The sequence below is a fragment of the Myotis myotis genome, unplaced genomic scaffold (genome assembly GCF_014108235.1).
Source record: "Myotis myotis isolate mMyoMyo1 unplaced genomic scaffold, mMyoMyo1.p scaffold_m19_p_27, whole genome shotgun sequence".
Taxonomy (NCBI): Eukaryota; Metazoa; Chordata; class Mammalia; order Chiroptera; family Vespertilionidae; genus Myotis; species Myotis myotis.
This window is the reverse complement of record NW_023416332.1, coordinates 3,313,001-3,337,560: the sequence shown is the minus strand read 5'-3', so window position 1 is coordinate 3,337,560 and position 24,560 is coordinate 3,313,001. Positions and strand designations below refer to the sequence as shown.

The following is a 24,560-nucleotide window of genomic DNA, read 5'->3' as shown; positions in this document are numbered from 1 at the left end:
TGACCACCCCCGAGGGCCACGCCCTTCCCCATGGAGGTGGCACTGCCTCAGCCCCCAGGCAGCCGGGCTCTGAGGGGGTCGGGGGACGTCCGGCCCCTCTCCCCTCCAGGGAAGTCAGCCAGGAGCTCCCCGCCCACACCGCCTCCTTCCCTGCTCCCCCTTCCTTGCCCCCGAGACCCGGCCTCAGGGAACGCCGCTCGAGACCTCCCAGGAAGCAGATGAATGAGAAATGGCTGGGGAGGCGCTCAGAACCGCCCCCCCATCCCATGTGGGCTCATGCGGTCGCCTCCGCCATCACGGTGATGTGTGGGGCCACACAGATGGCAGCACCGCCCCCCGCCGTGCTCCAGACCCCATGACGTGGGAGGTCCAGGGCAGCGTGTGCCGGGCAGTAGCCCCCGTGTCCCCCTCCCGGGCGGCCCGCACCACGCGTACGGGTCCCAGGGAGTGAGAGCGGAGCCAGCCCCTTGGGGTCCAGCAGACTCGGGGCACCCACAGCGCGGCCTCCCTCACGGCACCCTCATCTAGCCGGGCCGGCGGGCTGCTTGGCCACCAGGGGCACACGTGTCTCCGCCCGCTCCGTGGCCCCGGCGTGGAGCCCGCGTCCCGCCCGGGGCTGGCACACCAGTTCCGGGTGGAAGACTTGCTGCTACAGGAATGACAGCCGTCCCAGGGCCACCTCCTTCCTCGGCTCCGGCAGCCGGAGCGGGATGGACGAGGGCGCACACAGAGCGAGACCCGGCAAGGGGGTGGGGGCGTGGCAGCAGGCGACCGGGTCCCTGGCTGTGCCACGTCCTGTGGGTGGGCAGCATGGAGAAGCTGCGCCACTGAGAACGTATCCTATTGCCAGCGTCGCCGAGGGAAGACAGGGTCACAAGTGCTGGGCCAGCATTCAGTGAGCACGTGCCGGGACCCAGCCCTAAGCGCTGGTCAGCTGTGCCGTGTAACAAACAGCCCCCAATCTCAGCGTCTTACACGGAGGTTCACTCAGGCGCCGCGGGTCGGCTGGGGGTTGGAAGGGCGGTGCTGAGGGGCCCCCGGTCTGGGTCTCTCATCCCCTGGGCCAGTGGGCATGTGCTCACAGGTGGAGGCGTGGTGCCCCCAGGGCGCTCACTGTCCAGCGGGGGTGGCGGGTCCATGCAGGCAGGCTGCTTTCTTGCCTGGGCTGTGGGTGATTTCCCGGCTGGTGTGGAGGGGAGACGCCGGGTGGGGACCCATCTGCCCGAGGGGGAGCAGCAGGCCCACCTCGCTAGCCAACGGTGGGGAGGGGAGGGACGAGGGGCTGGCAGGCTTCAGCCTGGCTTCCCGGGTGGCTGCCTGAGGCCAGGGACCCCCACGGCAGGCAGGCAGGCCCCTCGCAGAAGCGGCCTCGTGCCCCGGGGAGAGCAGGGGCTCCGGCCGCAGGAAGCCCGCCCCTGGCCACAGGGCCACCGGAGGGGCCAGATTCAGCAATAACCATGCAGGACACCCAAAATGTATAATGTCTTTAGCATGACTGTCTCCCAGCTACTCCATGTGACATATTTATACTGTAAAATCGTTGTTTATCTACAAGTCGCCTGGAGCCGGCTCCTGGACGGCAGCCAGCACTCTTGCTCAGGGGGCCCCAAGCCCCTCTGAGCCCGTCCCCTCCCAGATGTGTCCCCACCCCCCAGCCCTGAGCAGAGAGGGCTGTGCAAGATGCCGGTTCCCAGCCCTACCCCCACCCCAGCCCAGCCCGGCACCTCCCCATCCTGCTGACCCCGGGCAGTGAGGAGGGTGCTGGCATGCAGCCCCCCTCACACCCCACCCCACTTCCTGCCCAGCTGGTGCCACAGGGGCACACGCACCGCTATCCTACCAGCAGGAACAGCCCTGCTCGCTCCTGGGAGCTGGGACCCCACACGTACTCCGAGGTCCTAGTCCCCGACTCAGAGGCCGGCCCCCGGAGGCAGCGTCCTCGGCCGCAGTGACGGCTCCGGGCTGTGGGGGTCACGCGGAGCTGCTCACGGGCATCTGGCCCCGGCTCAGCTCGGGACACGCAGGAGGAAGGCCAGTGCCCTCAAAGGGCGCTCCTTGTCTGGTGGGCAGCCTGGCACAGTGGGGGCTGCAGGGAGCCCGTGACTGGCAGTGTCCAAGGGCAGAGAGACTCCCGGGGAGGGAGCCACCTGGGTGGTGGGCACTCAGGGAGGGCTGCCTGGAGGAGGCGGGCCCTCGGGCCAGCCAGGTCCGTGATGCGCCCACAGCGTGGTCGCCAGTGATGGGGAGACGGACGGAGCCCAGCCTCCCTCTCCGTCTGCAGCCTCTGCCAGGGCGAAGGGCATTTCCGGTGGCGGGAACAGCCCATACGACGCAGCTCTCCCTCCCCAAGGCGGGGCCGGCCGTCCCCAGGGGCACGGGCTCTCTCCCCCCTGCATTCCTGTCTCCTCGCAGCGGCCAGAGGGCTTTCAAACATAACCCAGAGCCCGCGTGCCCGCTCCACCCCCGACGCCCCTTCTCCGGGAATGCGACCCGGGGCCCTTCCACGCCGGGGCCTGGGCCTCGGCGCCCACCTCCCGGCCTCACCGGCCCACGGCTCCCTGGGAGGCCCCCGGTCTGCGTGGAGGGCACCCGCACGCCACACCCGGGACACCGCCCACACGGGCCTCCCCCCGCCTGGCACGCGGTCCCCCGGCGCCCAGCCCTCCTCGCCGTCCCACCCGCTCCCAGGCTGGGTGCTGTGGTCCGGCTCCCATGGGAATGGGAGTCCTGCGGGGGCAGGGCCGGCCCGGCTCCGTCCCATGGCAGCCCTGTGCCCAGACGGAGCCTGGCATGTAGCAAGCTGTGGCCTCGCCACCCAAATGAATGAGTCGGGAGCGCAGGCCAGGCCGAGCCCTGGTCTTTCTCGCTCCGGGTCACGTGTGCCCGCGAGGTTCGGGCTCGTCGCACACCTGGTCCCGAGGTTGCCCAAGGCCCATTTCACGGCCCCGCGGTCCCAGGACCCTGCTTGGCCCAGCCACACCCACGCGTCCCCGTGCATCTCCACGCAGGGAGCCCTGGCTCCCCACACGCGCTGGGCCGAGAGGGGGTGCCCTCCCCCACCCCTAACCCCGCCTCCTCGGTTGCCTGCTCTCGGCCAATGGCCGCTGGCCACGATCCAGCAAAGCCTGCAGTCCCCCTTCCGCTCCTGGGGCCCGGTCCCCCAGCACCCAGTGCCCGTCCAGGACCCCTCTGACCGGACGCCGGGCCGTGGCGGATGTCCCCATGGCGAGAGGACCGGCATCTCGCTTGGCCTGTTTTGAGCCGGTGGCGGCCTGTCCCTCCGAGGCCAGTGGCTGCGCCATCAGCGCCCTTTGATCTCCTGGTCGCTGTCACAAGGTGCACACGTGGCAGCTGCTAACTGTGGACAGAATGGAGGCCGCGCGGCCTGGGCGGGCACGGCCTGCAGGGGTGGGTGCTGGCGGGTGGACCGATGGGGCGAGGGAGGGAGCCACGCGAACGTGGACGAGCAGATAAGGGCCCCCAGCGAGGATGCCTCGCGGAGGAGCACGTGGGTGCCAAGCCCTCGAGGCCGGTGCCACCTCGCCGTCCTGCCAGGCTGGGTCTCCCGCACGCGGCCCGCTCTGCTTCCCACCGCCCGCGCCCCTGCAGAAACCGTGCGCTGAGCGGCCGCTCCACCCGCCCTCCCTGGGGGCCCCCGTGGGCCTCGAGGGCACCCACGCAGGACCCGCTGGGCCAGGCTCAGCCCGGAGGCTCGGTGGGCATCCCTGGTGCTGAGGGAGCTGGGCCCCTGCCCTGGCCCCGTAGAGACAGGAGGTCTGGAGTCCCTCCCTGTAGATCCAAACACCGGGACCAGTCAGGACCCCCACCCGGTGCCCCTCCCAGAACCTGGGGTGCGGGGACAGGACTCCTGTCGCAGCCGCCAGCCCCATCGCACCGACCTCGCCTGGAGGTCACCCCGCACCTGGCACCATTCCCCAAGCCGGTCCAGGCAAGCAGGAGGCCAAGACTCTCCCTGGGGTGGGGGGGCGGCGGGGGGGGGGGTAGAAGGTGCTGGAGCCCCTGCCCCGGCGAAGGTGGAGCAGAGAGGAGGCCCCAGAGGCACGGGGTTGAGCTGCCCCCACCCTCAGCTCAGGAAGGCCGCCCAGGGGTCCCAACAGCTGCCTGAGCAGAAAATTAAGGGCGGCTGAGTCACCCCACACCTGTCGGGCGGGGCGGGCGGGGGCCTGGCCGAGCTCCCTGGCAGGCAGACCCGGCGCAGGGCCCGTGAGCGCACAGCCGCAGGCGAGGGCCGCCCCAGACGGATGCCGACAGCTGGCAGCCTGGGCTCCCGACAGCGACCGCCCCAGGGAGAGGGGCCCGCGAACGCCTCTGGCAAAGGCTCCTCGCCCTCCTCCCGCAGGAAGGCCAGGCCGCGCCGTGTCCTGGAGAAGCAGCCGAGGCTGCGGTGCAGGGGACGGCGAGGCCTTGGGTCGGAGTCGCAGGGCACAGGCTAGGAGAGGCGGCGCTCACCCTGGAGAGGAGAGTAACGCTCAGTGCTGGGGACGCCACAGCGGGGCCTGGGCATGGCCCTGAGTCAGCCCCTGGCCCCGCGGCCGCCCTGGGAGCGTCTCCCGGATCGCAGAGCCCTCGCTGCGTGGGACCAGGTGCCCCTGTCGTGCTGGAAACGCTCACCTGCTGTCGGGGAGCACCGGCGACCGGCCGGGCTGGGAAGGGGCACCCGCGTGCTGGCCACAGGGCGGGGCTGGGGCAGGGGCTTGGCCTGAGCTGAGGGTGCTGGGCCGCCCGGCCACTCCCTGGGCACCCCCGTCCCCGCCTGCGTCTCCTCCCCCCAGGCCCCTCCGATGGGACATTCTGTCTTTTTGTGTTTGTGGGGAACCCTCACCTGAGGACATTTTTCCGTCGACGTTTAGAGAGAGTGGAAGGGAGGGGGAGAGAGAGGGAAACGTCGATGTGAGAGAGACACATCGATGGGCTGCCTCCCACACACGCCCGACCAGGGCCAGGGATGGAGCCTGGAACCGAGGGACGTGCCCTTGACCGGAATCGAACCCTGGACCCGTCAGTCCACGGCCGACGCTCTCCCCACTGAGCCACGGCGGCCGGGCGTGCCCCATCTCCCCCAACGCCAGGGTGTCGCTGGGTGCCGTGGGCTTTCGCTGCTGCTCTGCGCCGTGTCCGTGAGCCGTGGCCCCACCCCCGGGGTGCCACCGCGCCTCTGCCTCGGCCGGACCGAATCCTGGATGTCCCGGGAAGCGGCCCTGCCCCCGACGCCTCCCTCCCAAGGGTTAAGCGGCTCCTCGGACCAGCGTCCGCGTTTCACATGAAATGTTTTCGCAGCCGCGCTGCCAGCATTTTTGCGGTCACAGTCAGATGTTTTCAACTACATTGGACAGAACTCACGGCGGCTCTTTCCGTGGCTGCAGCCAGTTTCTGGGCGCCACCCCGAACCTCGCGCACCCCAGGGCGGGGGTGGGGGCGGGGACGCCCAGGGCCCCCAGCTCTAGCAGAGCCCCCGAAAGCGGCCGGCCCGATGGAGGGAGAGGCCGCCGCACCCCCCCCCCCGCCCCCCGAGGACCAGGTTCCCCAGTGTCGGTGCCTGGTGCCTCGGGGGCTCAGCGGGGCCACAGCCAGCAGGGCTCGCGGGACGCCCGTGGGAGCCACGCACCCTGGGCTGGGGGTGCAGGCGGCACAGGCAGGGTGAGGGCCGCCCCTGTCACCCAGAGCCACTCCCGCTCGTGACGAAGGCAGATCCGGGCACGTGGGAGACCTCGAACCCTTCAGATGCTGCTCGGAGTCCCCACGTGGTCGGAGACCTCGCCCCCCCCCCCAGCACCCTCTCCCCAGCTTCGTGCCAACAGCCTCATTTGCCCACTAAAGGCCCTCGGGGCCTGGAGTCAAAGAACCGACTTTGTTCAGCTCGGCCGCTCCCCGCCCCACCGCTAAGCGCATCTCATGGAGAACAGGCCTGGCCATCCAAACCCCTGGCCTTGGCAGGATTCTCTTGGGCTGGAGAGGGGACCCCAGGGAAATACGGGTCCCCCTCTCCACTCGCACCCCACACCGAAGGCACCCGGCATGTCCTGAACTCCCTTCCACCCACTGCCCTCGGGGTGTGCATCCCGGGCGCCTCGATAAGCAGAGCCCTTTCTCGGCCCAAACAGCCTGCTGCCCACGGAGCCGAGTGCCAAGGCTGTCCCAGGGCACTGCCACTCGGGGCCACAGGGGCCCCATTGTCCCTCTACGCCAGGTCCCCTCTACCTCTGGCACACGTGCACACACACGCACCTACATGTACCCACACACATGCACACACACAGCTCAGGGGCCGGATCTGCCCGGGTGCAGCCCACCCTGCTCCAGTTGTCGCCGGCCCAGCTGCCGAGCCCCCACCCGGCCCACCTGTCAGGCCCGCGGGGCGTCAGCGCCAGCTGCCCGGAGCCCCCAGCCCAGCCCGGTGCCCCGGCCAGGCCCCACGCTCAGCTGCCAGCAGCCCCAGCACACCCGCCCCAACAGGTGTCCCCACGGCTGCTGGGGAGACGGCGTGGCTTTGCTGTTCTCCGACCCCTGCCCTCCCCCCGTGGGCCGTGCCGGGGAGGGGGGGGGCAGTGGGCCTCTGCCACGCCGGAAGGCAGGTGCCAGAGGGGTTGGCCCGGCCTCCAGCAGTTGCCCAGCGGCTGCCCCAGCCCCACCAGACCCCACCTCCTTGGGCTCCCAGTTCCAGCCGAGACGGGGTCAGGCGTCTCCTGCTCGTCGGAAAGTCCAGCCAAGCCCGGCCAGCGTGGCTCCAGGCTGAGCATCGACCTAGGAACCAGGAGGGCACGGTTTGATTCCCGGTCAGGGCACAGGCCCGGGTTGCGGGCTCCATCCCCTGTGTGGGGCGTGCGGGAGGCAGCCGATCCGTGATTCTCTCTCATCATGGATGCTTCTATCTCCCTCTCCCTCTCCTTCCTCTGCAAAATCAATAAAAAATATATTTAAAGAAAGAAAAGACCAACCAACCCTCCCCAGGGAGGTTCTGCCCAGCAGGACCCCGAGCGTCCCTGCCTGGGCCTCGCTCCCCAGCGTCCCCTCGCGCCCGTGGCGGCCGGGGTGGCAGACTCCCGGCTCCGGGGCTGTGGCCTGGGAGGGAGGACAGGCAGCCACCGGGAAGCAAAACATGCGCAGGGGGCTTTCAGGCGACGGCGGCAGCCCCCGGCCCGCGGTGTCCCTGCCCTCGCCGTCGGCTGCCCGCGTCCACCGTGGTCTAAACACCAGAAGGACATTTCCAGGAACAAACCATTCGCCAGCTTTCAATCGTGCGCCGCTCTGAGTCGCGTGATGACACCTTGGGCGTCCGGTTCTGTCCCACCCGAGACGCGGATCGTCCGTCCCCCCGTCCCGTGTCTCCGGGCTGTAGACACCCCACCCCCACCCCGTAGTCACTCGGCAGCCGGCGGGGCGGTCAGGTCCCCGGCCGAGGGCACAGTGCGTGTCCAAGGGCCTCGTTGGCCTTAATAGTCGCCCCAGAGCGCGAGAGTGGCCGCGCTGGCAGAACGGATTCGCCAGGGAAGCGGGAAGGCACTTCCTTTAAGGGAAAAGGTACCCTGGCCGGTGTGGCTCAGTGGATAGACCGTCGGCCTGCAGACCGAAGGGTCCCGGGTTTGATTCTGGTCAAGGGCACGGACCTCGATTGCAGCTCCTCCCTGGCCCAGGCCCTGGTCGGGCCGCGTGCAGGAGGCAGCCAGTCAGTGTGTTTCTCTCACGTCGATGTTTCTGTTTTTCCCTCTCTCTTCCACTCTCTTTAAAAAACAGCAATGGTGCCCTGACCGGTGTGGCTCAGTGGATGGAGCGTCGGCCTGCGGACTGAAGGGTCCCAGGTTCGATTCCGGTCAAGGGCATGCACCTGGGTTGTGGGCACATCCCCAGTGGGGAGTATGCAGGAGGCAGCTGATGGATGTTTCTCTCTCATCGATGTTTCTACCTCTCTATCCCTCTCCCTTCCTCTCTGTAAAAAATCAATAAAAAAAATATTTTAAAATAAAAACCTTAATTTATAAAAAATAAAAAAAAAATAGCAATGGAAAAACATCCTTGGGTGAGGATAAATAATAAATAAATAATTTTTTTTTAAATAAGGGAAAAGATGAACCTTCTTGGCTTAAGGAAGAAAACCCGGGGTCGCGGGGGTCTGTGGGGAGCATGAATCTTTGGGGAGATTAGAGAAGGGAGACAGACGTGTGGGACGTGTTCGGTTAGGATGGGAAAACCATTCACTTGTGGGTGAGAGACCGAACAGAGACATTTCCGACGGACAGCGCTGTGTTGTTCTAGAAAATACTGAACCTACAGGAAGCCTCGGCAGGGACCCCCTCCCCCCTCGAAACAAGTGACACCAAACCAGGCCGTTTCCTGCAAGTGAGGGGTAGTCGCACCCACTCGGGAACAGGACTGGGGGGCGGGGGCGGCCACGGTCGCATCACGTTTATTCCGGTGCCTGTTGGAATGGCCCCATGTTATCCGTGTTGTCGCTAACCTCTCCCTGGGCCTCGTCTATAAATCACACTTCATCGTAGGTGCGTGTGGGTAGGAAAAACGCAGAGTGTGCGTAGGTTTCGGGCATCCGCTGGGGGTCTGGGACGTATCAGCCGCAGACCAGGGGCGACTGCTGTAAGCGCCACGAGAGGAGAGGCATGAGGGGTGAGATAGAGGGGCCTAGCGGGAACCGACGGGGTGTCTCTGAGGACCTGAGGCCCGGGTGGCAGCCAGGAGCCAGCTTGGCAAAGCCCCGGCGGTGGACAGCCCGAGGGTGGAAGCGAACTTGCATTCCAGGGATTTGCATGCTGGTGACGCTCTTAGGCTGCTGGATTCCATCGGCCTCTGTGCACTGTAGCCTTTGGACGTCTGTGTTTGTGCCTGGGCTCGGCCCGCCTAGGGGTTTTCTTGGGTTCCCTCGCCCAGGTTGGGGGCCTGGTTTCGGCTCATAAGCTGGGCGGCACCCCACTTTTGCCTGTGCCCCGGAACATTTTGTGTGGGATCGATGTGAGCCGCTTCCTGAGAACGTTGTAGAAATCACCCCCAAACACTGGGCTTGGAGCCTGCTGGAGGGAGGTGGGTGGCCGTCATTTCCATTTCTCCCTTGGGTTTCTGTCCGTCAGGATTTTCCACTTCAGAAGTCACTGGGGGTATGTTTTTTTTCTTTTTTTTTTGCCTTGAAATTATCCGTCATATCAAGTTTTGAATTTTATGGACGTAAAATTAAAAGTCATGATAACGTGCACTTACTCAGCTCCCTCTGCATCTGTGGCCACTGTTCTCTTTTCTTTCCTAAATGTTATTTGTTACTTTGCTTCCTTCGAGTTCATCTATTTTACTTGCTCTTCAAACAGCCAGCATTGGGTTGTATTGACCAACTCTATTTTCACGAACACGTTTGTGTTTTGTTAATGCCCCCTTTTAGCCTTTCTTATTTGTGTGTTTGTTTATTTTTGGTGTTCTTCTTTCAACTTCTCGAGCGGAAAGCTTAGCATCTTCCTTTTCAGCCTTTCTGGTTTTCTGAAACTACTATGAATATTCCTCTGAATACCCTTTTGGCAGCTCCCACAGGTTTTGATACGTTATACCCTCATAGTGAATCTGTTCTCAATAAATTTGATTTCTACTTTATTTTCTTTTTACTCAAAGACTTAGTTAGGACGATATTCTTTTAACTTCCAGGTGTATCAACGTCGTCGCGCTCTCTCTGTTCCTAATTTCCCGTTCCCCGAGGTTTGGGCTTCGTGCACGAGTGGGGGCAGCAGAGCCTCTTCTGTCCGTTGAGGGAAGCCTGTTAGTGGGGCCACTCGGCTTCTCTCCGTCCGTACGTGGCTCCTCCGGTTTTCCCGCTGGGACATGTCCGCTCCTGCGGGCGTTGCTGGCGACATGGTGGGCTCCTTGTTCTATTGGTGTCGTTTGGGTTTGTCTCCTCCGCACTCTGGGCACACGTGTCCTTTCCTCGCCGCGTGCCAGTCTCGGCTCCGCATGTGAGCGCTCCCTCCCCTCCCCCTCGGGCTTCTCTCCAGGAACGCCGCCACCTCCCTCACTCCTCCCTCTCTTCTTCCTCTCCCGGCTCCGCCTGCCCCTCCCCAGGGGTGCTCAGGTCTGCAGCCTCCATTCCTCCTGCAGACGCCCCAGCCTTTGTGGGACCTGCTCTAAAGCCTGGTCAGACTTGCTCCTCGGGTGTGAGCTCACCGGAAGGCAGGGGGCTCTGGTCCCCAATGGGGCGGGGGGCTCCTCCAGTGTTTGGTGACTCCTCTCAGGGCATGAGCCCCTGTAGCTGTCGGGGGGGGGGGGGGGGCTCCAGCTGAGCGTTGGCTCAGCCCTCCCCCTGCGTCCGGCTGTGACTCAGGTTCAGCGGGCGCTGCCTGTGCCAAGGCCTGTGCAGGGCGAGAGTGTGGGCAGTGAGGGCGGAAAGGGACCCCGACGCGACAGGGCGAGTCTGGGGGTGCCGTGCAAGTCCTGCCGCCTGGGCCTTCCCGCCAGCCCAGCCCAGGCTCTCAAGAGGTTTGGGGGAGGGGAGCGCTGTGTTGTGAATTGTTGCTCAGGCTGCAGGCGTCCGGGGACCCCGGGGGCTGGCTGAGTGGGCTCAGAGGACGGAGGTCACGAGGTCTGAGCTTGAGCAAAGGAGGACCACGGGGAGGCCGAGGGGACGCCAGGCCGAGCCCTGTGAGGACAGAACCCCTGACCCGTGGAGCCCTTGACCCTGACCCTGACCCCGACCCGTGGAGCCCTTGACCCTGACCCTGACCCTGACCCTGCCCTTGACCCTGACCCTGACCCCTGGAGCCCTTGACCCTGACCCTGACCCTGACCCTCGTCATCGAGGACAGTTCTCGGTGGCTCCTAGGCGTTGAGCTGGCCCGGCCACCCTCCCTGGCATCGTCCCTCTGGACGGCCTCAAAATTGCTCAGGGCGCCACCCTCTCGGCCTCATCATCTTTGCCCACGACACCCGCCCCCTGGTCCGAGGCACCTCCTCAGGAAGCCAGTTCCCTGCCCTGGCCCAGAACCGGCCCAAGATGCCCGCCCCCCCCCCTCCCCCTCCAGCACCTGGGCCTCACGCAAAGGGGACTGTGCAGGGGGCGGGACCAGGAGATGGGGCATGACCCAGGGTCCTCACAAGGGCCTGGGAGGAGGGTCCGAGGCGGCAGAAGGGCCTCCCCGAGACCAAGTGCAGCCGGGACAGGATGCTGCACGGGGGCGGCCATGAGCCAGGCCTGCAGGCGGCTCTGGACTGGAGGAGGCGGGAGGCAGACCCATCTGCGCCTGCACAGACCCTGGCTGTGGCGGAGACCCCAGTCCTGAGTGTGTGGGCACCTCCTGCAGCAGCGGGATCCGGGTGCCAGCCCCACGTGGTGCCGTCTGGGGTATGGCCGCAGGCAAGGGGCGAACCCTGCCCTCTGGGGCTACCCGCCAGGAGGGGGACAGGCAGGCAGCCCGGGGCACGGAGCAGGGCTGTGCCCCGTCTAGGAAGTCAGCGGAGGCGTCCCCAGGAAGCAGCTGCGGCCCCGCAGGAGCGGGAGTGGAAGCCGCAGGCGAGAGGCACGGAGCCCCAGGGTGGCACGGACAGCGCCCGCCACACAGGGGGCAGCAGGCCTGGCTCCTGGGGCTGAGAGGAAGCGAGGGCTGAGCCGGGGCCAGGGGCGAGGGCAGGGAGAGGGAGAAGGGGAGGGGGAGGGGGCGGGGAGGGGGAGGGGGAGGGGGAGGGGGAGGGGGAGGGGGAAAGGGAGGGGAGGGGGCGAGGGAGAGGGAGAGCGAGGCTTGGCAGGGCTGGGGGGGCGCCCCGAGGGCGTTGGCGGCAGAGCCCGGAGGCCGTGCGTGTGGAAGACGGCCCGCCCTGAGCGCACGGAGGGCCACCGGCCAGCACAGGGGGCAGCGAGAGCCTCGGGGACCAGGAGGCTCTGGGAAACGTGAACTCGCCGCCGAGTGAAACGCGGGAGAAGCCGGAGTAAATCCCCCAGAAGGCGGGCGGAGACGGGGATGGAAACTGGAGGGACAGCCAAGAGGCGGGAGAGGCCTGCGAGGAGGTCCCGGCCCTGCCCGGCCGCCCAGAGGGACGGGGCCGAGGCGGCGGGAGGGGCCCACCGCGAACCCGGCTCCAGCGCCAGCCACCACGTCCGCCCAGAAACCCCCACCGTCCCAGGGAGCTGGCAGCCCCCCCACCCCAACCGGGGGCAAAGCTGCCTTCGGAATTCAGAAGGAAACTCCTCTGTGCCCAGCGAAGCCCCAGGGCGAGGGCACCACGCGGCCCCTCAGACTCGGGGGCTCGTAGCGTCACTTCCCGCACCTTCCCCCCCAGTGAGGAGGCGAGGGCAGGCGCCGGGGCCTGGGCGGGGGGAGCCAGGGGGCCCAGCCCGTCGGGGGAGGGCGCACTCAGGAAGCCTGGCCCCAGGGACATGAGGGCCGGGCTCCGAGGGGGACCTGGACGGTGGGGGTCGCCCCAAAGGAGGCAGGCCCTGCTGGGAGCAGGCAGAGAACGGGGACCAGGCTCGGCGGGGCCTGCACTGTGGACTGACGCGGGGACGTCCGAGGCAGGAGCCTGGGACCCGAGGGAGGTCAGGGTGGAGAGCGGCCGCGTGGGAGGTTACCGATCAAGAAATCAGCGGCAGGCACGGTCCCCGAGGCCGTCAGGGGCCCGACAAGTAGCTCCCCCCGCCCCCCGTGGGATGGGCACAGGCCGAGGCCCGAGTGGGCCTTTTCCAGGTTACGCTGCAGTGAGCACCCGTCCTTGGGGTTACACTCCCCCGACACCCACCAGCAAGCTCACACACACTCTCACACTCACACTTGCACACACTCACACTCACACACACATAATTAACTCTTCCCATAAGCGCACTGTCTGGCTGGGACGGGGGAGGACCCTGGGGGGCCAGAGGAGACAGGGAGATGAGGAGGGGCCAGGGCCAGGTCCTGGGAGGAGGGAGGGCCACGGAGGAGGTGGAGTCGCAGACGGGGGCCGCGGGGGCACAGGGTGGGGGAGGGTCCTCGGGAAGAGCCCCGGGCGGGAGGCTGTGGACGCTCTCACGGGAGCAGGCGGGGAGGGCTGGCGTGTCACGTGTCCGCGTGGCGCCATGTGCAGGGCGTGGGGGTCACAGGAGACGGTGGTTCTCCACCTTCCTCGTGCCGCTGCCCTTTAATCCGCCGGGCGCTCGGACGTGGGCGGCCGCCTGGCGACGATCGAGGCGCGGGGTCTCGGTTCCTAAGACGTTCAAAAATATGTTTTCCGATGGTCTCAGGCGACGCCGGTGAAAGGGCCATTCGACCCCCAATGGGGTCTCGACCCACAGGTTGAGAACCGCTGGCAGGAGAGGCCGGAGCCGGGTCTGCGTGGAGGCGGGAGTGGACGAGGCGGCGGCAGAAGACGGGAGGCGGCAGGACCACGGGCGCCGGGCTGGGGCGGAGGCCCGAGTGTGGCCGGCAGGAGAGCCGGGAGCCCGGGTCCCAGGCACCCAGGGCAGGGGCTCCAAGAAGGGGCGCCATGTGGTCCAGACGACGGGCTCAGGGGCCAGGCATCCGGGCGTCCGGCCCGCGGGCCGTGGAATTCCGGGCCGGTCTGACTCAGCACCACCGCCGTGTGCACGCTGACTGCCCGACGCTGCACCCATCGGGGCCACGTCACCCGCCTCAGTCACCAGGTCCGCCGCAGCACACGCGTGTGTGAGGGCTGTGGCCTGAGTGCCCGGACAGGAGGTGGCCTCGGGACAGGGCCTGCTGGGTGTCGACGAAGCCAGAAGGTCAGGCGGGGAGCCACAGGCCAGCTCCACCGTCCACACGGGGGTCTGCGCCCGGGACAGGGCGGGGGGCGTCCTGAGCTTGACCGCAGCCTGGGGCCGAGAGCAGGCTCGGCTGGGCCCGGAGAGAGGTGCCCGCACCCAGAGCCGGTCGCGGGGGAGAAAGAGCCTGACAGCTGGGGGCGGGCGCTTGCCCGACGCCTGGACGAGGCGCCCTGGGTGCGGGCAGTGGCCGGGGTGCTGGGCCCTGAGGGGGCGGGAGGCGCCCACTGTGCCGGGCGCCCTGTGGTGCCGCCAGGGCCCCGCGTGTGCCTGCGCCGTGGCCGTGAATGGCAGTGGAGGGAGAGGGCCCACCCCCTGAACGCCTGCGCCCTGAGGCCTGGGAGCCGGGGAGCCTGTGGACCTGCCTGGGGGGTGGGGGGGCGAGGGCCCCGCAGGGAGCAGACAGGAGCTGTCCCGAGACGGGCGCCCAGCGGGTGAGCCCCGCACACGCCCGCCGGGTGAGTGGCCTCTCCGGCCCCGTCAGGAAGGACCCGCCGGGGTGGCCACCGGGGAGTGGGTGCCTGTGGGGAGCCGCGGAGCGCGGGCGGACGCATTCTTTCCACAGATGCTTCCCGCTCCCGCGTTCCAGGCTGCACCCCTGGGGCCCCCGGGAGGCCCTCCTTCGCCCCCCTCAGCCGGCCTGGCCCCCTCTCCTGGCCCGGACCCTCTCCCCGAGGCCCCCCCCCACCCCGTCCTGGAAGCTATTTTGTTGTCTGCGAGCATGTGAGCGCCTGAGTTACGGCTCTCCGGGGCAGGCAGCCTGTTACCTAACGGCCTGGCGCAGGCCCATGTCTTGAGTAATTATTGGGGGGCGGGGGGCCGCCGGCCGCAGCGAGCCTCTCCGAGGGCCGCTGTTGTTCCCGCGTCGGCTGCTCTGGAGGCCCCGCTGCACCGCAGCTGTGACTTGGACGGAAGGAGGGCCCGGCCTCTGGGCGCTGGAGGAGCGGGCCCGGGGCAGGGGGGCCTCTGAGCCCTCTGGGCCCCGCGCCCCAGCCTCCGGGGCTGCCTGGCAGGCGGCAGGCTTGTCGGGGATCAGAACCCGGGGCCAGGCCCGGCAGCGCCGCTTGGCAGCGCCGATGGAAACCACGGTGCGGTTACGCACAGACGGGCGCGGAAACCCGGAGGACCGCAGGGCGAGGGCGCGCCAGGCGGCCCGTCCCCCCTCCCGCCCTGGGCCCCGGCCCCCTCCTGCCCTGCCGTTCCCACCCGGGGGGAGGGGGTGCAGCCCAGCACCCACCACGTGGACATGGCTCTGGCCAGCAGCCCAGCCTGCTACCCTGGGCCCTGGGGAGCAGAGTCGGGGTGCAGGGTCGCGGGGGCTCCCCTGGGCACCCCTCAGCTCGAGGCCCCAGCCCCCCCTCCACCAGGGGTCCACGTCCTCCGTGACTGAGCACCTACTGTGCGCCTGGAGGGGCGCCAGGTGCCGGAGCCACCAGCCCCTTCCTCAGGAAGCGCCATCCAGGGAGAGCCGGGCCGGGAGCCAGCACGGGGGTGGGTGGGGGTGGGGCGCTGCTGAGACGCAGGCGGGGGAAGGGCTGGCGGGTGTGAGTGAGCCGTGGCGGACGGGGTCCCCCCGAGGAGGTGACATGGGAGCAGAACCGACGGGAGGGGACGGGGTGAGCTGGGCAGATGGCAGGAGCGGAGGAAGGGCAGCCGGCCCCTCGGCCCCGGTGCCTCCGGCCTGCCCGGCTGAGAGGGTCCGGTGCTTCCTGTGTCCGCAGCGCAGGGGCCTGGCAGTGCGGCTCCGTGGCTGGGACGTCCTGCCCGGTCTGAGTCCCGGTCGGGGCACACGCACGGGGTGGGCGCGCTCCGGTCTGGGCAGCACAAGGAGGTGACCGGTGACGTTTCCTTTTCCCAGGGATGTTTCTCTCTCTCTCTCTCCCCCTTCCCCGTCCTCTCTCTCTAAGATCAATGGCCACGTCCCCAAGTGAAGGTTTTTTAAGGCAGCGACTCCTTCCCTGCTCAGCAGGTCCAGCAGGTCCTTGCAGAGGGCCTGCTGCTGCGGGCGGGCGGGCGGGCATGTGGCCCTGAGGTCCCGGCGGGCGCGGACCTGGTGTTCAGGCTCAGGGACACCCAGGCCCATGGCCCTTGGGCGAGGGGCACGTGCCAGGCAGGCCAGCCCAGGGCCTGGCTGCCCCCTGAGGGCGTCTCTCAGTCCATGAGAAGCTCAGGCCCCGTGACACGTCCGGTCACACTCTCCTCGGCGGGTGGAGAGCGGGCGGGGGGCCCGGGCCCGGCCCTCGGCACAGAGACGGTCACAGGATTCAGGACGAAGGGGCTGGTCCCGGCTGCTTCTGAGACGGTGACGTCAGTGTAGCCGATTCAAGAGAGAATTGTGCCCCCCCCCCCCCCGCCCGGGGCTCCAGCGAGGGGATGCGCTCAGGGCTGAGGTGTGCAGAGCAGGACCCCCCCCCCAGGCCTCCCCGAGTCGCACTGTCTGCAGCACAGGCCTGGCTCATGGGCCCCAGGGCTGCTCCCGCAGCCGCCATCACGGGAGGCGGGAAAGGGCCTGCACAGAGGCCGCCTTTGCCAGCCCCCCCCGCCCCCCGTTATCTCCATCGACCAGAATGGAATGCGCCCCCCATGTCACCGCAAGGGCCCCTGGGAAACCAGCTCCTTTCCGGGCGCCCCGGCCCCTCATCACGCCTGGGTCCCGTGGGTTAGAAAGGAGACCGTGGCTCTAGGGCAGTGGTCGGCAAACCACGGCTCCCGAGCCACATGCGGCTCTTTGGCCCCTTGAGTGTGGCTCTTCCACAAAATACCACATGCAGGCACACATACAATGTGATTGAAACTTCGTGGCCCATGCGCAGAAGTCGGTATTTTGTGGAAGAGCCACACTCAAGGGGCCAAAGAGCCGCATGTGGCTCGGGAGCCGCGGTTTGCTGGCCACGGCTGTAGAAACTGGCCGCAAGAGGGGGACGCTGCCATTTTCGGGGGGACGACGCCAGGGGATAGGACGCGTCGGTTCCAGATGCTTCTGAGACACCGCGTGCCGCGGCCAGGCCCAGGCTCCACGGCTTGCTTGACCCCAAGAGTCCGAACCGGGAGCCACCCGCATGTGGACGTGGTGACGTCAGCAGCAGAGGGAGCGCCCCCTCCGGGAGCAAAAGCAGAGGCGACAGCCACGCGACGGCCACGCAACAGCCACGCGACGGCCATGCGACGGCCACGCGACGGCCAGTGGAGGAAGAGGCCACGGGGGAGAGGGGGGCGGGAGGGGGACCCCCGGGGCAGCGTGGGCCCGGAGCTGAACGGCTTCAGCAGGGAGGGCCCGCCCCTCGGGAGATCGGAGCGGTCAGGGGAGGAGACGGCATGAGGTGACCACTGGGAGGTCGCTGGGCACGGAGCCCTGGGGGCCGGGGCCGGAAGTCCGGGTGCCCAGGGCGGAAAAGCGCATGCACAGCCTCTGGGTAAACACGGCCAATTAGCTTCACGCCCGCTCCCCGCTCCCCGCTGACAGGACAGCGAGGGCATCGGGCCGTTTTAAGGTGTAAGTCATTGCGGCACAGTGACCGTGAGAGAGGACAAGAGGGACACCAGGACGTGTGGACAGAAGTTTGGAAACTGGGACGCAGGAGGGCCAGTGGAGACCAGGGGGTACAGGCAAGAGGCCGGAGGAAGAGGAGGAGGAGGAGGAGAAGGAGGGAGAGCCACCGAGAACAAGGCAGCTCGCAGCCCGAACCCTGGGCAGGCCGGAGGACAGAGGCCGGAGGCCGGAGGAAGCCAGGGCGTACGGAGAAAGGCCTTCGAACGTCTGAGAGGGGAAATCATTTCCAATCTAGACTTCCACACCCAGTCCAGCCCTCAGCCTCGGGCGTCCTCCACGCTGGGCTGGGCTGGGCCTGACCGCAGACAGCGAGACATTCAGCGAAGGTGCATCTGAGCAGCAGAGGCTGCCCTGCACCCCCAGCCTCTGGCGCCAAGACTCCCTGGTCCCAGCCCCGCCCAAGACGGGAGGTTTCGTCCCCAGGGGAGCCGAACCTGAGAGATTCTGAATTTGGGGACCCCGGGAGCAGTTGTGGGTGACGGATAAGCTTTCATGATAAAAAAAAAAAGGGGGGGGACTCGGTGAACACTTTTGTGCTAAATAGTAAGACCCCTCCCCTCCCCTCCCCTCCCCTCCCCTCCCCTCCCCTCCCCTCTCCTCCCCTCCCCTCCCCTCCCCTCCCCTCTCCTCACTCCCCAGAAGACCCTTCTCGGGGCACCAGCAACAAAGGGGACACCCTCTGTCCCGGGGAAAAACGTGCGTCACACACAGGGGACATCAGAGTCTTCAGCGGCACTGAAGGGCGCCGGCTCGGGGAGGAGACAGGCCTTGAAGCCCCTGAGGGGTGCAGGGAGCCGGTCCATCCTTGCTGCTTCAAGGGACCTGGCGTCTATGGCATCCTGTTCCTAATATGTTTGCTCACCTTCTTGGCACTATGTGTTTTAACCAAGGTCTCCTCTCTGAGAAAGGTTGTTTCCCCAGGTAGAGATTTTCCCCTGAAGTTAGGGAGGGAATAAAACCCCTTAACTAAGTGCCAGGCGGGTAGTTAATCACTTTAACTACGAACAATCGTGCTTAAGCTACATAATCTTTACTCCCTGGAATGGAGATAAGAAACGCCCTAACCTTTGGAATAGAGATTGATAGGATTGAATCAACTGGTATAAATACAGATGTAACAAGACAACAGACACAGAACCTAGACACAGAACCTAGACACAGAACCTACACAGAACCTAGAGACAGAACCTAGCGAGAGAACATGGCAGAAACTGGCAACAGAACCTAGAGACAGAACCTAGAGACAGAACATGGCAAAAGATCCTGGACAGAAACTGGCAACAGAACCTAGAGACAGAACCTAGCAAGAGAACCTGGCTGAAGAACCTAGAGACAGAACCTGGATAGAACATGGCAAGAGAACCTGACTAGAACCTGGTGACTGATCCTGGCTGGAGAACCTAGCGAGGGAACATGGCTACAGAACCTGGCTGGAGAACCTGGAGAACCTGGCTGGAGATCCTAACCAGAACTTCGCTGGAGATCCTGACCAGAACTTGGCTAGAGATCCTGGCTAGGCTGCTGATCAACTGAACGCTGTTTCCGTGTCATTCCTTCTTCGCCGACTCCGTCCACACCTTTGGGGACCCCTGGACCTGCTGGGGCTGGACCCCAGCAGAGGGGAGCATCCTTCCCAACCTAGAATCCCACGCCCAGCCCCCTCTCAGGTCGGGGTAGGTGACAGGCGTCTCCACATGCACAGCCAGACCTCGACCTACTACGCGCCCCTCCGCGGGAGGCTCCGTGGGGTGCCGGGAAGACACTTCGAGGAGGGAGGACGCCGACGGGCTGCTGGTGTTCTCCGCAGGATGAAGAGAAGTTTTGCGATTCTGGCCGAGGGTTCGAGAATGAACTGCTGACAGACGCATCGAAAACCAGCAAAACGTAAAGGCGATTCCTAACCCCGGGAAAACGAACGGTTGCCTTAGGAGACCACGGGGTTTCCGTAGCGACGGAAAGTGGCGTGATGTTCGCCTGAGTGGGAACAGCGCGCAGTGAGCCCGGGATGGCACTGCAACGCCCGGAGGGGATCGGGCTGGGACAGGGCTGCGGGCACGAACTCTTATCTCGCCCTCCATCTCGGGCAGTCGCTGCGATGCTAACATGGCAGAGGCGAGGAATCGGCAGCACGTGGTGTGGGTACGCGGGCGGCTGAGAGTGGGGTGCCTCTGGGGTCGGGAATCGGGGGTGGAGAATGCAGCACCGGGAGAGCTCACGCAGGCTTGCTTGCTGGTGGCCGGAAAACTCCAGAATGGAGGGAGGGACGGATGGGGAGGCAGATGGGGAGGCGGATGGCCTGGGGGGAGGAGGACATGGCGCTGGGGGGGGGGGGCATTGGAAAGAGCGGGAAGGTGGGTGAGGAGCAGGAGGGGCAGCCGTCCACGCTGCCCCCGTGTGTGGCCTGTGGAGCCCTCTGGGTGGCAGGGGCTGGGCTGTACGGGACAGGGCGGTGGGGAGGGAGGAGGGCTCACCGGTGGGTGTCCCAGCCCCACCTGAACTCGGGTGACACAGAGACCTGGGCTCCTGCCGGTGGTCCCCCGAGCTGTGACCTGAGTGGTCAGAAGGATGGGCTCTAAGGCCCAGGCCCGATGCGGGCCCCCAGGCTGCAGACCACACAGAGCTGCCCACAGCTGCACCACCACCCCCCCCCCGGGCCCTGGAGACCCCACAGGGTGCTGCTGGGGAGTCCTCAGCCCCCGACCCCCACTGGGCACGGCCCCGGGACCCTGGCTGCGCGGCCGCCCCCGGCGTGAGCTCTGAGGACAGTGAGGGGTCAGCGGCAGCTCCTCACCGGCTCCTGGGTGGGGGGTGGGGGATTGGGGGGCCGGAGGGCATGGGGCCGGGTGTCTCTCTGAAGGGCTTCTATGTTTTAGAGACAATGTTTTCCAGGAACACTCACATTTCGTGCAAAACCTTGAAAACTGGCCAATTTAAAAACAAGAACTCCTGCCCTGGCCGGTCCGGCTCAGTGGATGGAGCGTCGGCCGCAGACTGAAGGGTCCCGGGTTCGATTCCGGTCAAGGGCACGGACCTCGGTGGCAGGCTCCTCCCTGGCCCGGGCCCTGGTCGGGGCGCATGCAGGAGGCAACCAATCAGTGTGTCTCTCTCACATCGATGTTCCTCTCTGTCTCTCCCTCTCTCTTCCGCTCTCCCTAAAAATCAGTGGGAAAATGTCCTCAGCGGAGGATTCAGAAATGAATAGAAACAAGAGCTCCTGCTGGGCAGAGCGCACTGGCCGGGCAGAGGGAGACGGTGGGCGCTGCCTGGGTCTGGGCAGCGGGGGAGGGGTGTCCAGGAGGTGTGTGCCTTGGGGTGCCCGTCAGTGGGGTCCTGCCTGGCTCGCTGTGACGTGGGGATGTTCGCAGCCACATGGTGGGCCGGGCGGAGGATGAAGTGAGCGCCGAGCTGGTACCCAGGCATGCTGAGCTGTCACGCGTGTCCCCATGCGTGTCCCTGTGTGTGTCCCCGTGTGTGTCCCCGTGCGTGTCCCTGTGCGTGTCCCCGTGTGTGGCCCCATGCGTGTCCCTGTGCGTGTCCCCGTGTGTGGCCTCATGTGTGTCCCCGTGCGTGTCCCCGTGTGTTTCCCCGTGTGTGTCCCCGTGCGTGTCCCTGTGTGTGTCCCCGTGCGTGTCCCTGTGCGTGTCCCCGTGCGTGTCCCCGTGAGTGTCCCCGTGTGTCCCCATGTGTGTCCCCGTGCGTGTCCCCGTGTGTATCCCTGTGTGTGTCCCCGTGTGTGTCCCCGTGCGTGTCCCCCGGCGTGCCCGCTCCGTGTCCCCCGGCGTGCCCGCTCCAGAGCCTGGAACCCCCCTCCCGGCACCCCCAGTGCAGCTCCAGGCTGGCATCCTGCTCCGCCCAGCATGCATTGCTCCTGAGAGCGGCCGGGCGGCCACTGGTCCAGACAGGGCCCTGGGCTGGTTCGCAGGGACCCGGGCTCCCTCCCCGCGAGCCCCAGGCCTGGCGCCCTGCCTCCCGCCCGCGATCTCGGCCTGGCCCGGCCGGCACACGCAGCGACCGCCATCGGGCGGAGCTGGGACCGGGCGGAGCGGCTCTGCCCGCATTTCTCCTGAGACTCGCGTTCAGGACCCTCGTTTGGAAACAAGCTCATAACCGCCTGGGCCGTCGCCGGGGTGTGACCGTGGCCCCGGGGCCTCTCGCTGGCCGTGCCCCTCCCTGCTTGGCTTTCTCCCCTCCGAGGGCGGCCGCGTGGGCTGACGGGTGGCTCGGGGCGTGGAGGCAGGAACAAGGCACTCTCCGGCTGCAAATCATGACATGATTCCAGGTCCCCCCGCGCCCCCCCGCAGCTCCTGGGCCCACGGCCGTCCCGCCGCCCACGGGGTCCTGTCACTGTGCATGTGAGGTAGGGACAGTCTGTGCTCAGGGCCGGAGGGTGAGAGGAGTTCGGGGATCCTCTGAGCCCCATGAAGGCCCAGGAGAGGCTGCCCCCCATATCCGTGGCCCAGGACCCGCCCAGCAGAGGGACTCTCAGGCCGCCCACAGGCCAGCCACAGAGCCCGGGCTCCCCCCAGGCCCCACCCCAGAGAAGGGCTCCCCTGTGGACCGTCTCCCTTCACCCTCAAGACAACCGCTGAGGGCAGAGCAGGAGGGGAGGAGGCGGCAGCCCCAGACCAGCCCGACCACGGCTCAGGCCACATCTTTGCTGTGGGATCAGCCACTGAGGGAACCGGGACGAGGCCGTGTGTGCTGGGCAGAGGCCACAGCAGGGCCTGGGGCTGGGCAGGGCCGGGCAAACTCAGGACAACCAGAGGCCGGGGGGCAGCAGGCAGCCCCTGGGCGGTCAAAAGGGGGCACACCTCAGGGTGGGGCTGGGAGGCTCCACAGGGCTTGACCCACCCTGTGTCCCCCACACCTCCTGCCCCCCAATAGGGACTGTCACCTCGAGGCGGCCCTGGACTGCACCTCTTCAGCCGCGCCCAGCAGCCCCACTCCTGCCCGCATCCCGGCCCCGCTGCTCCCTCCCCCCAGAGCGCCCCCGTGAGCCCTCCGTACCCATGTGCGCATCTGGAGGCCTCAACAGATGTTCAAGTGCCATAAAGTGAAAATTTATGAAACCACAAACTTCTTCTGTAGTGTGTTCGGTGCATTAATTGGTGCCAAACCAATCGATGCTCGGAGCTGGGCCTGCGCAGGGAGGGGCGGGAAGGGCCAGGGGCTGCGGGGCCCAGGGAGCCCAGGTGGACCCCAGAGCCTGGGCCCCCCGTCACACGCAGGCCTCCCAGGGCAGGAGCAGGCAGTGGGGCTGAGGGGCCGGCCCAGCTGCAGGGGGAGCCCCGGGGTCCCAGGCAGGGAGAGGGACAGGGTTTGGGGGTGAGCATGGCTCCCCACGGCCTCCCCCTCGCTCACCTCCTGAGCCCAGCTCAGACCCCTGCCCGTCCCCTCCCTGCCCAACACTGTGTCTTCCCAGCATGGAACCGGGGTGGGGGCTGTGGGGGTGCGTGGGCAAGGCCCTTCTCCTGGTGCAGGGGAGGGGGGGGCATGGTATAGACCTCAGTTGAGGTCTCCAAACGGTTCTGCAGAGAACGGGGTGCGGGGCAGCGCCTGGGGGGCTGAGGGCGTGGCCCCGGGCCCAGGGAAGCCCTCCCTCCCCTCACAGCCCTCCCGCACCAGCTCTGTCCGGGTGAAGCGAAGATGAGGCCCCTCTGGCCTGGGGACAGGACCGTGGACGTGTGACTGTCCCCACTGGGCCAGGCGGTCTCACCCGGTGCGGGCAAGAGGCAGAGCCCACGCCAGCCTTCGAGCCTTCGTGCTGGCGCAGGATGGGTCACCTGGTCTCCGCCTCCGGGAAGGCATTCAGACGGAGGGAGGGGCGAGGGCTCCCTGGCCCAGGTGTCCACACAGTGCAGACACGCGTGCCCAGGCCGCACACGCTCCCCGCGGGAATACAGGGCCACTGACCACGCTCCTGCGCTCTTGTCCCCGCAGGTGACGCAGCTGGACCAGAGGCTGGTGCTCATCACAGACCTGCTCCAGCAGCTCCTCTCCCTGCACCAGGGCGGCCCCCCGGGCGGCCGGCCCCCCGGCGGAGGCGGGGCCCACGTGCAGCCCGGCCGGGGCCCCCTGGACCCCCAGCTCTTCCTGCCCAGCAACGCCCTGCCCACCTACGAACAGCTGACCGTGCCCCGCAGGAGCCCCGACGAAGGGTCCTGATGGGGGCCTGGGGCCTGAGCGGGGAGGCCCGGAGGACCCCCCCACGGCCTGCCCCACCTCCCACGCAGCAGGGGCACCCGGCCGGCCACCTCCTGGGAAGTCCCGTGGGCAGCCCCTCTCTCCCAGGCCCTGGACACCCTGTGACCACGCTGCCACCGGCCTGGGCTGGGGGCGGGCGCCCCTCTCAGCTCGAACTGTGGCCCCCATTGCTTGCGTGGTGGTTGGGACCGGGTGGCCGGGGTCAGGCGGGCCCTCGGAGCAAGGACCCAGGCACTCACCTGCTCCCAGGTACGGCAGGAGGGCAGGTGGGCAGCCCAGGGCGCTTCCCGGGTGGGGGGGGGCGGGGTTTGAGGGACCGCCTAGACGGCACCTGTGGGTCCCACACCCCCGCCCTGGCAGCCAGGGCCCAGGGAGGAGACAGGCAGGGCAGGGCGGGCCCAGCCTCTGCCAATCAAAGGATGCCCATGCGCCCGCTCAGAGGGCCAGGCCAGGCCCTGAGCCTCGGTCTCTGAGAGGCGGACGGGACGGCCCGGGACTGTGAGGAGCCGATCCTGAGGCCGCTCCGAGAGGCGGGACCGGCCGCTGTCCCCCGACGCTGCACGGGGGCAGAATGTCCACCGGCGAAGGGGGGTGGGCGGCCCCCACTGTGGACCGGCAGCTTCTCCCACCCGTGCCAGCAGCCGCGGCCCCGGCCCCCGCCCTGCGGAGCAGCTGGGCGAACGCACACGGCGCCGCCCGGGCCCCCGGACCCGGCTCCTCGGGGCGTCCCGGCTCCTCAGGGCGACCCGGCTCAGGAATCAGGGTGATTTGTGGTGATTCGGAGTCTGTTTTAATGAGCTTCACGGTGTGATTTTGATTCTCTCTCTGCCGGCTTTCCCTAATAAACGTGGAGTCACCGGGGTGATCTCGGCGTCGCTATCGCCTCATTCCTGGGGGGCGGAGGGACCCTTTTCTGAGACAACCCCGTCCTCCCTCGGAGCTGCCACCCCTCCGAGGGCGCGGGGACAGCAGTCCACACCCCGGGGGCCACCTTCGGGGACACAGTGGGCCTCTCCGTCTGCCCCTCCCAGGCCAGGCTGGGCCTCATCCGAGGAG

General features: G+C 67.4%; 1 protein-coding gene across 1 annotated transcript in view; it reads left to right on the top strand.

Annotated features, from left to right (window-relative positions):
• Positions 1–23,616, top strand: part of KCNQ1 (potassium voltage-gated channel subfamily Q member 1) — a 231,912-nt gene extending 208,296 nt beyond the window's left edge. The window contains exon 16 of the mRNA XM_036295795.1: positions 23,241–23,616. Within this exon, the coding sequence (XP_036151688.1) occupies positions 23,241–23,465 (225 nt within the window). The 3' untranslated portion in view covers positions 23,466–23,616. The remainder of the gene's footprint in view (positions 1–23,240) is intronic.
• Positions 23,617–24,560: the final 944 nt, after the last annotated feature.